The sequence below is a fragment of the Mercenaria mercenaria genome, chromosome 17 (genome assembly GCF_021730395.1).
Source record: "Mercenaria mercenaria strain notata chromosome 17, MADL_Memer_1, whole genome shotgun sequence".
Classification (NCBI taxonomy): Eukaryota; Metazoa; Mollusca; class Bivalvia; order Venerida; family Veneridae; genus Mercenaria; species Mercenaria mercenaria.
This window is the reverse complement of record NC_069377.1, coordinates 50,124,370-50,137,777: the sequence shown is the minus strand read 5'-3', so window position 1 is coordinate 50,137,777 and position 13,408 is coordinate 50,124,370. Positions and strand designations below refer to the sequence as shown.

Genomic DNA, 13,408 nt, shown 5'->3' with positions numbered 1-13,408 from the left:
TTGACACTAGTGGGATAATTTGAACAATCCTGGTAGAGGACCACTAGATGATGCTACATACCAGATATTAAAGTCCTAGGACCTGTGGTTTTGGACAAATGTGGGGACTACATTTTGAAAGACATTTAATTTCCAGATAAACAAATGTTATGTATAATCGGACTCTACCATGGTTTGTTAGTTCCTATTTATTACCAAATCAAGGGGAAAAACTCTGCCCTATAGTGATCGATATTGTATTATATTTCACAAAGATCCACCAATGGGTAACTTTGTTAATCTATGAATTTTAAAACAATGAAAGCAGTAACTGAAGTGATCCTGATGAAAGATGTGCATGCACAACCGCCCTAGACTGATCTATTTTTGTGTTAAATTTCACGAAGATCCAATACTGGAATACTTTGTTATGTGGGAATTTATGGATTGTATAATAATTAAAGGGCAGTTACTCTGGTTACAGAAGTGATCCTGATGGAAATTGCCCATGCACCACCACCTTACAGTGATCTAAATTTGTGTAAATAAAAAAAGTTTTATGAAGATCTATCAATAGGTTACATATATACAGTCAAAAATCCCTATTTACAAAATCAAGGGGAGAAACTCTGCTTTTACTTATTCAAGGCGGATAAAACTATATATGAGCAATGGTTATGTGCTATATAATAATTAGGTGAGATTTGGTGATTCTAGCAAAAATATTTTTAGAATCATAATCATTTTCAATTTTGTTTTTACCAAACCAAGAGGAAAAACTCTGCTTTTACTGGGTCAAGAGGGGTAATACTATCTGTGAGCAATTGATAATTAAGTGAGGTTTGGTGATTCTAGCTAAATTACTTTTTGAATAATTAGCTTTTTCAACTTTTGTTAACCAAATCAAGGGGAATTTTTCCCCTGCTTTTACTAGGTCAAGTGGGGATAATACTTTGTGAGCAAAGGCTATGTGCTAATTGATAATTATGCGAGGTTTGGTGACTCTAGCTACAATTTTTTTTAACCAAATCAAGGGGAAAAACTCTGTTTTTACTGAGTCAATGTGGATACACTTCATTTGAGCAAAGGCCATATGCTATTTAATAAGTATGTGAGGTATTGTGATTCTAGCTAAAATACATTTTGTATTACAATCATTTTTCAGTTTGGGATGTACGAACAGCTGGATGGACAGCGCCAAAACAATATATACATCCGCCTACAGTGGTGGATAATAAACTTAGTTTTAAGTCCAGTGTTAGCATTCCAGCTTCTGGATGGTTATTTCTAAACAAAGCAGTGGTTCAATATTGTCAAAAAATTATCTAAATTTCAAATGCCAAGTAAGGCTAGTTGGTCACTCGAACACACGGCAAAATATGCCGACTCCAACCTTCACCAACATGTGTTGGTATCTTTAAACAAGAGGGCCATGATGGCCCTATATTGCTCACCTGTTATCATTGCACTTGAGGACAAGAAGGTCCTCAGAATAAATAGGACAAGGAACAACAAAGGGAAGAAATTTAACCAAAAAGAAAAAAAAATCTTACAAGGTATAGATATGTTAAAATACACCTAAAAATTGGAGGTACCATCCATGTTGTACCACAGAAAACTGGTCTCGTGTTTTCCCTATGGCCAATAATAAAAAAGTTACTAAAAATAAGCTATTTATAGTAACGTAAAAGGGAAGTAATTAAAAAAAAATATTGTAAGTGGACAAAAGAAGGATCTACCAAATAAATCTGTTGGCATAAATGAAATCTCAGATCAGTATCTTCATTAGTTATGGAGATATAACAATTTTAATTTGAAATAAAGGGAGGTAATTTGATATTAAATCAGTCCATAGTTATCTACCCTGATTGTCTCAGTCCAACTAATAACAATAATGAAATAAGTCCTGAAAGTACTTACTGATATAAATCCATTTTGATTACAATCAGTGGAGGTAATCAGATATAAAATAACTCTGAAACCTATGATTGGATCTGATTTGTCATGGAATCCAAGATTTATTGTTGTTGAAGATATTTTGGAAGTTTGTATCAAATAAAACCATAAATGAAGTCTCTATATGGCTGCAAAAGCCAAAACAGCCAATTTTGGAACTTTAAGGGGCCATAACTCTGGAACCCAAGATGGAATCTGGCCAGTTGAAGAAAGGAAGCAAGATCTTGTGGTGATACAAGTTGTGTGCAAGTTTGGTTAAAATCAAATCATAAATGAAGCTGCTATTGTGCAGACAAGGTCAAAATAGCTAATTTTGGCCATTTTAGGGGCCATAACTCTGAAGCCCATTATTAGATCTGGCCGGTTCAAGAAAGGAACCAAGATCTTATGGTGACACAAGTTTTGTGCAAGTTTGATTAAATTCAAATCATAAATGAAGCTGCTATTGTGCAGACAAGGTCAAAATAGCTAATTCTGGCCCTTTCAGGGGCCATAACTCTGGAACCCATAATGGGATCTGGCCAGTTCAAAAAAGGAACCGTGATCTTATGGTGATACAAGTTGTGTGCAAGTTTGGTTAAAATAAAATCATAAATGAAACCACTATCATGCAGACAAGAAATTGTTGACTCACAGACGGATGGAAGGACTGACGACGGACGAAGGGTGATCACAAAAGCTCATCTTGTCACTATGTGACAGGTGAGCTAACAAAGAGTAGTATGAACATAGAATTAATTGCACACATTTTGCATATACTTACTTTCAAAATATGCTGGTATAATCTCTGCCGCTACATGGCCAATATTTTCCAACGCACGCTGGACTCCCAGAACAGAACCACCTCTACTCTCATAATCTAGCAGTAAGTCATAAGTCATACTGCCAGACCGACTCCGCACCTACAAATTCAAAAAAATTAAAATTAAACCTTAATTTAGTAGACATTTGCAAAATTGTGTAGGGAAAAGGCAAAGTTTGGCTTACTGATGTTCTTGAAACTGTGAAATCATTAATATTCATGGGGGACTAATTTTCGTGGATTTCATGGTCGAGTCAATCCACGAAATTTAATCCCAATGAACAAGTAAAATTTCCATTCATTTTATGTTCAAAAGTTGAAATCCATGAATTCATATCCCCACGAAATTGCCGTTTTGACCAAAACAGCGACATTTCATGTCCACGAAATTAAATGATTTTACAGTAAGTTACCTTTCCTTGAAAGACCTGAAAATATCACATGACATTAGACAATAAAATTGAAAAGTAGATACTTTGGAAGTAAAAAATGCAACCAAATAAAATAATAGGAGACTTGGTCTGATCATGTCTGTTCACGAGAGGTAAAGGAAAGTGCAACACCCCTCACGCTCCCCTAACCCCAGCTTAAACGGAATTCTATTACACAAATATTGAATGGACTCCACAACCCAATAGACAAGAAAATATAACAACACTGACAAGCCAAAGAGGCATATTGGAAAGAAAGTTTGTTAAATACAGGTATTTATTTCAAGAAAAAAATCACCTTTGTAGTATTTTAGCATTAAATCTTTATTTAAAGACCGGAAAATCATATCTCTAAAATAATATGGTCTTTTTCATCCTCAGTCCAGATTGTTGCAGCTTTGGGAATAAGAAATTGACAGATCATAGAACAGTGTCGTTTGAACAACACAAGCCCCCAACCACTCATGATGCCTATAAATGGGGATTCAGTTTGTAGTAGCATTTACTTTTGACCTGATAACCCCAGAACAGTTGAAGCCAGATCTACTAACAGTAGGATATCATTTTATTACTTTTCGCCTATGAAGGTCAAATAACTCTCTGGTAATCAATTTCAGCACCACAGAACATCTGATCTATCTTCTAACCCTAATCAATCATCCTATGAAGTTTGACAGTCCTCTTATTTGTTAGGATGAGAGTTACATAATCTGGCTATGATGCTTGAGGAAGACACCCAGGCAAAAGTATTCTTATATTATTGTTTATAACAATTTTCAGTAGTGAGATCACATTATGACCTTTCGTTTTGATCTACTATCACCCCCACCAAATAAAAAGAACAATAAGGGACATATATCGACCACATGAAATCATAGTATGAAGTTTTAAAGTCGAATCCAAAGTGTTCTTAAGTTGTTGACTGGAAAAGGTCTTCATTCAGAAAGTGCTCTGACCCCTTCAACATTTACAGACATCTTATAAAGTCATGTTATTAACCCTTCCCATGCTAGACACGATTGGTTCTGCCTTTGCAACCAGTGTAGATCATGATCAGCCTGCACATCCATGCAGTCTGATCATGATCTGCACTGTTCGCTATTCAGTCAATAAATTTTCAGTAAACATCCCTTCAAATGATAAATGGTACTGCCCAAATTGGAAGATGGACCAGTCCATTACAGAAATTTAGCATGGTAAGGGTTAAAAACTGTTTTCAGTCTCGAGGACATTGTAACCAAATTTTTGCCCTACTGAACTCTAACCAGCAGATCACATAGAATCCTCCTAAGAAGTGTGACAGTTCTAGTCCACAGCTTTCAAGCGCTGTTGATCCAACACCCCCTTCAGTCTTCTAGTTACTTTAAGGGTCCTCCTCTGACCATAGTTTGACCACTCTAGGCCAAAGTTTTTACCAGTTCTTAATCATAAACCAAACTATCTACTGGTAAACCGACATGAGAACACCATATTCCTCCTCTTCTTTGAAGGGGAAGGTTGGGGATAAATATCTTTAAAGCAAAATTTTAACTCCACACTTACCCTTATAACTTCTATCTTTTGTGCAGTGTATATTACACAGCCTCTAATGCGGAGTTCAGCAGCGAATGTTAGGTAACCAAGGCCTGTTGCTGTTGTAACATCTAGAGAGTCAGCAAGTTGCCAACGTACTGCTGCAGGAAGCAAACTCATTGGCCATCTTTCACTCATCCAGTTCGCCATTCTGGACTAAGGCATCTGAAAAAAATATCACAGCTTTATAGTTTTAATTAAAATATTGATGTTAGTATAAACATTCAAAGTGATTCTTTTACACCAAGATTCTCTTAAAAGTAGAAGGAATTAAGATTCATTCCATATCATACCCATAGCAGATCAACTAAAATAACACTGTAGAATGAGTTTTAGCTGTAATTGAACATTCTTTTTGAAATGATGACCGACTATTTCTAAAAAATCCAAACTATGGTACTTTGTTCATGTATCGATAAGATATAATGAGGTTCTTGAAACAGCTCATGCTTGCAAAAGGTAGCTTAAATGTCTAAAGAATAAATACGGGTTTTAAAACTATAATTCCTTCACATTTTTACACTGGTTTATACAAGAACAAGAGCAACACAATGCAGAGCAATATACGCCCGAAGGTATGACATTTGACCCTTAAGTGTGACCTTGACCTTGAAGCAAGCCATCCGAAACATGCCCTCTGCATGTCGCCTCGATGTGGTAAAAATTTGTGTCAAGTTTCTTCAAAATCCTTCAAGGGGTTCAAGAGTTTCAGAGCGGACACGAAACAAAGTCATATGAACTTTGACCCTTAAGCGTGACCTTGACCTTGAAGCGATCTGAAACATGCGCTCTGCATGTCGTCTCCATGTGGTGAACATTTGTGTCAAGTTTTTTTGAAATCGTTCAAGGGGTTCAAAAGTTACAGAGCAGACACGAAACAAAGTCATATGATTTTGACCCCTAAGTGTGACCCTGATCTTGAAGCGAGCTATCCGAAACATGTGCTCTGCATGTCGTCTTGATGTGGTGAACATTTGTGTCAAGTTTCTTCGAAATCCTTCAAGGGGTTCAAGAGTTACAGAGCAGACACAAAATTGCTAATGGACGAACAGACGGACACTGGTGTCATAACATATAGTAAGTCCCTTCGGGCGTATAAAAAGCAAAAGCACACTATTCATCATCTGTCAAATCCACTGGAATGTATTAGTCCATCCACCTTAACAAATCCGACGCTCTTACACAAGTAATTATGTAAAATAACCCATTATTTCATATGTCAACAAGAAAAAACAGTATTACTAACTGCATTGACTATCTTTACTCGAGATGGTTTGAACTATATTTGTTGCACACTGAAATCAAAACCAGGTCATTGTGAACAGTGTGACTATGCCTATAAAGGAATAAAAAGTATATAATTAAACCAATTAGTCATGCCTACTATATCAGAAAAAAAACAATATCTTTTTATTAAGCTTAACTTCCTCATCATTACTATTTATATTCTTTCAGCTGAAATTTGCCATTTTTGATAATATATTATAAACATGTTTTCATTCATTTGTGAGGGCATTTAATATGACAATTCCAGCTGACATATAAAAGTTTTGCATCAAATAATTTCCTGCTTTGAATAAATACTGCAGTTAAATGTACATAAAATAGATAATGCATATGCTATATAGGGAGCAATGAAATACAATACTTATTTAATGACAATGTAGTAGTTTAAATATTGATGATTAACAACTCTTGGTTCACTTCAAGTTATAACAGTAACCAGACAACAAATAATAGAAAATAATGGTCTGCTTCATTTTCATGGACTGTGCTCTTGGATGGTAAAGCCTTAAATCACTTTTGCGCAATGTAATTCTATACATGTATATATCTACCAATATAATGATCCAGTGTTTCAAAAGAAAAAGTTATTTTAAGGTTTTCAATGTTATAGCTCTGGTGGCTGCTATATACATAAATGTAGCCAAAAGGAACCATCTGAATAAACTCGAGACAGGTCTATGCAGTGACACAGTTTTGATGAAGTTTGGTGAATATCCGACCAGTGGTTCATGAGAGGATCATGCCAAGGTTATTCTGTTTGTAGCTGTGCTCTGCTTAATAGTAAAGCAGATCCACTTGACAGAATTCAAAATGGCTCATCCAAGGATACTGCAGACCAATTTTGTTGAGGATACACATCAAGTTTCATAGAATAAGTAATTTAAAGGATTTTTCTAGCTTTGATGTCTTTTAATAAAGTCAGCTGGAACCATTTGAATAGAAATTTGGGAGGACCATGCCACAGTACTACAGACCAAGTTTGGTATTATTCTGACCAGTAGTCTCAGGCAAAAATTGTTCAAGTGCAAAAACTATCATATATCATTAACTTCAGGTACTCAAAATTTAATTTCATACAGACAATGTGAGACACAAGCACTAAAGTACTGACATGTCTAATTAGTTTTTTACGAAGTTGCAACTTTAAATGATTCATGAAATTCCTTAATACTAGTCTAAGTTCTGACTTTCAGGTATTTGTTACATGGCCTAATTTTTGAAACCTTTTCATTGTTATACAACACCAAGGTCACTGAGATAAAAAAGTTGCCAAATAATTGATCAATTATGACTGTATGTGTCAGAGTTTTGCACTGATTATTATATTAAATAGACAGTCTTCTCTTTTTACATTATCTTAACATTATCTCTAACTAGCACTTTAACCTTTACTCTGCTGGTGGCAGGCGAGTCTGCCTTTGCGATCAGTGCTGACCAAGATCAGTCTGCGCTGTTCGCAATTCAGTCAGTACATTTTTATTATATTAAATAGACAGTCTTCTCTTTTTACATTATCTTAACATTATCACTAACTAGCACTTTAACCTTTAGTCTGCTGGTGGCAGGCGATTCTGCCTTTGCGATCAGTGTTGACCAAGATCAGTCTGCGCTGTTCGCAATTCAGTCAGTAAATTTTTAGTGAGCACCCTTTCCAGTTATAAATGGTATTGCCCAAATTTAATTATAGGCCAATCTATTTTAGAAATTTAGCAGGCTAAAGGTTAAACCAAATGCAGAGATTCAAGACAGTCTTATAGCCCAACTGGCAAAGTGTGACCCAAAGAGTGCTTGGATTCTTCCCCTAATAACAAAGTTGAAAAACCTTAACCCAAAACCACACAAAATATTTCAACCCCAAACCCTATCCCATACCAGACACCTAACAAAATCCCTCCCAAGCCCTTATTAGAGTCAACCTTTTTTTTTTGGATAAAATCATATTAGGTAACTTGAACTTTTTGTTTGTTTTTTGAGTATGTTCTACAACCCTTTTGGTGTTTGAATCCTCAGCAGTCAGTCAAGAGGTTTGTAGCTATTCAGCCGCATGGATCATATAAAAAAGGAATACCAGAACAGACCGGAATAAATTGTCTCATATTGATCAAGACATGCGTACTGATTTAAAACATCAATATTTTGACACAATAATTATGCACACTATCTTTTTAATAATAAAACACTGTGTAGATTTTACTTACCATACATAAACAGAACCCACTACATTTGTATTACAATGAAATTTAACCTCTCGGACTGATTTCATGTGACATTTCTATTACCTTTATAACCAAGGTCATCTGAGATTAAGAGGTATATTATGACTATTATACAGTTAGCATTTTCAAAAAATATGTTAATCTTTCTAACTGCTTGTTATTGTCAATAAACCGAACAATGTGTGTTCTATGGAAATTTCCACAAGGGCTTTGAAGCATTAAGAAAAATATCATAATAATATATTATAAAGAGTACACTACAGGAGGTGAAAGCAAAAAAGACTAAAGTGTATATAAATACAACAGCACTGAGACTTCTCTTGCTTGAAATGATTTTAAGGTTTTTAAGGGATATTTACTAGTCTGTGTTCAGACTCTGTGATTTGTTCAAAGGAGATAAATCCTGAGCTATTCAAATATTTTGTATAATTATGTCCCTTTTCTTCTCAAAACACTAGATAATCAGAGCCAGAAAATCAAAAAGATTATCTAGTCAGTAGCCAGACTAGGATATTTGCCAGGACAGTACCATACATTTACAAATGCAACAATTAATCTCCAGCTAAATAATAGAGCTGTCACTAAAGGTGATTAATGGCCAGATGTGCCTTTGATATAGGGAAGGTAAAATGTTGTGTTCATGACATCTGACCTTTAACTGTGACCTTGACCTTGAACCTGATGACCTGGGTTGTGCACTCTGCATGTCACCTTGACGAGGTTAACAACTGATGCCTGTTTTATGAAAAATCTTCCAAGCTGTTGGAAGACATGGAGCAGACAGGAAGTTAAGCAGTTTGAACTTTAACCTCCAAGTGTGGCATTGACCTTGGACTTAATGAACTGAGGTATATGCTCTGCATCATCTCACTGTGGAAAATACTAGTTCTGTGGAAATCTTCTCGCTGATTTAGAAGATATGGAGGGGAAAACAAAATTAAGCTATTTGATATTTCACCTCTAAGTGTGACCTTGACTAAGGACTTAGTGACTGGGGTCATGCAGTCTGCACATTGTCTGTATGAAGTTAACAGCTAGTTTTATGAAAATCTTCCAAGCAGTTTAGAAGATATGACGTGGACATGAAGTTAAGATATTTGACTTTTGCCCTCCAAACTTGACCTTCACCTTGGACCTAAAGATTTTGATTGTGCACTCTGCAAATCCTCTCGACAAGGTATATAATTGTTGCTAATTTTACCAAACTCTACCCAGTAGTTTAGCAGTTACTGCACAGACACAAATTATGGACAAAAGGACAGGTGGACTTGCACAACTCTAATACGGCTACCATATACCTTGTATCTAGGTGTAAAATAATGATATAATATCACTTTCTAGATGCAAGCATTAACAGTCATAAGGTTATCAATAGAAAAAGTTTTAAAGATGCCATCGCGATCATTTTTCGGTTTACAGCACTTATATCATCGCTGGTTAAACCTTAAGAATGCATGTGAGCCGTGCCATGGGAAAACCAACATAGTGGGTATGCGACCAGCATGGATCCAGACCAGCCTGCGCATCCGCGCAGTCTGGTCAGGAGCCATGCTGTTCGCTAACAGTTTCTCCAATTCCAATAGGCTTTAAAAGCGAACAGCATGGAGCCTGACCAGACTGCGCGGATGCGCAGGCTGGTCTGGATCCATGCTGGTCGCAAACCCACTATGTTGGTTTTCTCATGGCACGGCTCATTTACTTACATCTAAATCTGTTTTGTAGGTGTTTATTGATCAGGGTATATGTAATAACCTAAATCATGTGCACTTGCAACTTCAGATATAACTGTAAATATTATATACCCTTCTCAAATGCAGTCATTTGATTGGTCGAAATGAGTGCACGCGCAGGTCCGCAAAAAGTGATATTGACCTGGAAAAGTGATAATGACTCTTTGTGATATCACTTTTTCTCGGACTGCGTCCTCGGTCAATATAATTTTTTGCAGGTCCTTAAAAACACATACTGACCTCAACATAAGTCAGTAATTGTATAGTATCCAGCTCAACTACAGTGTTTGTGATTTCTAATGTTATTTCAATATTAAAACTAATGCTATTAAGTTGTAGAAAAATGAAAAATAATTTGCTGTGTTATGTAAATGTTTCTATCAAACATTGAAAACATTTCTTTTGCTGCTTAAGTAAGTTGACAATATTAAAAACTGAAACGTTTTTAAGACTTAGATCTGAAATAGATCACAGTACCCAATGCAGTACTAACCAAGATATCATGAATATATTGTGGTGAGATTGTAAGTCATGATATAAAACCCTATCAAACCTAAAACTATAATAAATCTTTAAATAACGAAAATAACACTTACATAAGTCTTAATGCCAAAATTTATATTTAGTTCAACGTAAGATTTAAAAAAACAGTCTCTTTTCCAGGAAGACTTGCATTAATGATCATTTCTAACCACAAAAACAGTAATTAATATGCAAATATGCACTGCTTTAGTGGTACCAGTTGTCTTTGTTTATCATTTTGTGTTACATTTATGCGGTTAAAATATATCTTAAAACTGATACACAGTGAAAGACTGATCTAGCCATTGTAAACTTTAAAAGAGAGATAAAAGTTTGCATGCGAAACTGCTCAGAAATGTAGACAGGGAAATTAAATAAACAACAGATCAGGTATCAGCTTTGTCTAACTAATCTAGATACATTAAATAACCAGGCTATGATGATCCTGGATACCTCAACTCAAGTTTCACAGTTCACCAAAAAACAGTTTTGGTTAAGGACTCATCTGAGAAATATTTCTGCCAAACTACATTGAATGTAAGCCAGCAGATTACAAAGTTTTCCAAAAAGTCATATAGGGAATAGTCCCAGTTTTAACACCAATCAAGATGGCTTGAACACTATTGGTAGAGAGTAACCAAAGGAAAATTTCTATGATATGATTTTAACACTGGGCCATTGACTTATGATGACCATGGCCATTTGTGGCTATGTTTTTGACATTGGAATAATTTGAACCATCTAGGTAGAGGGTCAGCCAAGGAACATTGGCAAGACTCAAAAAGTTTCCACTAGTGTTGAATCAGCATTAATTTAACATTTTTCCTTTAAACTTGATAAAATTTCCAAGTTTATTACAAGCAAACTGCCATTGAACTCTGCATTGCAAAATATTTATCTTGTATTATCAATTAGTCTAGATTTTTTTACAGGACAGCAACAGCTACCCCTTTTGGATAGAAGAACTTGGTTCTGTACAACCCAAGCTTGTTGCATCAGTAATATGAACAGTTCACTAATTAAACTCAAGAATTAACAAACAATAAATCATATAAACATGGAATTTGAGCCTTAGAATTAATCTTAAGTTTTGGATACTTACCACCGGTATGAAAACTGAGAAATTTTCTCACTGGATTCTTAGTTTAGGTATAAACAAGAGTCGTCTCATGATAACATGCTCGACTATTCAAAGGCTTGTCAGTAAAATGGATTTTCTATCTAAAAATAGGCATATTGTCCAATTTCAGGTAACAATGATCGGACTTGATTATGTGAACTTGTCCAATTGCACCAACATCTGTGTAAGGTTTCAACCAAGTAACTGCATTTGTTTCGGATATTGTTATTACTTCTGCGCAAGACTTTACCCTGCATTTTCGACGTCCAAAAAGGGGCATATCTTTGCCAAAATACAATTCAGAGTAATAGGGCATGCACCTTTCACCACGTTTTATAAACTGTGTAGAGATAGACCCTAAAATTTTCAATGATAGTAATACATTAAATAAAGTCTAGAAATTGATTTCCAAGTCCTTAAAATAACCAAAAATGATTCCACAGATGTGAAATTTATGATAGTTTTGTTAATATCAATAACAGAATTTTTAATTTTTAATTTAAAGTTGTGATCCACAAAGAATGACAACTCTTGCCTTGGGCTAGTACTTATAAGCAGAGATATCTATTAGTTTACTTCCCTTGCAATTACACAATAGAGTGGAAAATGAAAACTGTTTTAGACACAATATCATACTTTTTTGCACAACAAAAACATTTAGGAATTCTTCATTTGTGTTTGATTTACCCCTCAAAACATGGTTCCTATGATTTTGTCAACTTACATATGGTAAAAAGTTAACTTTTAACAAGCCAATAATAAAATGAAGTACCATTAAGTAAATGATAGTGCAGATAATACAGTTTTGCTTGTATCAAAATGTCACAGCAGAAGCACTTTTATAATACAGAACACCTGGTAGGATTAGTAAAGGGGAATTATATTGATCTCTATTTCCTATGCCTAAACTGTGTAAGGTATCTGCATTGACCTTGGAGAGACCTTTCTGTAAGCAGAACTTCAACCTAGATTTTCTTAATCCAAGAAGGGGTTTCTTAGTACAAGAAGGGGAATAAGTTTGTTAAAATTCATGTAAGAGTTATGAGATTTGACGACATAGCCTTGTGTTATTAACTTATTACCTGAAAGATGAGTGTGAAGTTTTATTAGCTAGCTGTCAAAAGGACTGGGTGATTGCAAAAAGTTACAATATAAGTTATTTAAAGTAACAACAAAGGTACGTAAATCTTAAGAATAAAAATAAAAAAATTCTAAGTCCACACAAAAATCCTCACCAGTAGAGATAGGTAAAAAAAACATCTGAAAATTGGATGTAACATGCATGGTGTACTACAGAAAAGTGGTCTTGATTTTTCCCTACGACCAGTAATAAAAAAGTTACAAATATAAGCTATTTATAGTAACAACAAAGGGAAGTAATTCTAGGATCTTGCGCATGACATTCCGTCTCATGATGATGAACAATTGTGCCAAGTTACATCAAAATCCCTCTATGCATCAAAAAGAAATGCTCCAGACAAAGTCATTCTTGTATCTGACTTTTGACCTCTAAGTGTGACCTTGACCTTAGATTTAGGGACCTGGTTCTTGCGCATGACACTCCGTCTCATGATGGTGAACAATTGTGCCAAGTTACATCAAAATCCCTCCATGCATGAAGAAGAAATGCTCCGGACAAAGTCATTCTTGAATTTGACCTTTGACCTGTAAGTGTGACCTTGACCTTTGAGATAGGAACCTGGGATTTGCGCATGACATTCCGTCTCACTGAGGTTGAATAAATTTGTTGAAATTCATGTAAGAGTTATGGGATTTGATGACATAGCCTTGTG

At 35.2% G+C, this 13,408-nt stretch overlaps 1 protein-coding gene across 1 annotated transcript in view; it reads right to left on the bottom strand.

Moving 5' to 3' along the window:
- The window catches only part of LOC123537444 (uncharacterized), a 38,303-nt gene that overhangs the window by 9,027 nt on the left and 15,868 nt on the right, over positions 1-13,408 (bottom strand). Inside the window, exons 2-3 of the mRNA XM_045321160.2 lie at positions 4,711-4,905; positions 2,699-2,837 (exon numbers count right to left, since the gene is read on the bottom strand). Coding sequence (XP_045177095.1) covers positions 2,699-2,837; positions 4,711-4,890 — 319 coding nt within the window. The 5' untranslated portion in view covers positions 4,891-4,905. The remainder of the gene's footprint in view (positions 1-2,698; positions 2,838-4,710; positions 4,906-13,408) is intronic.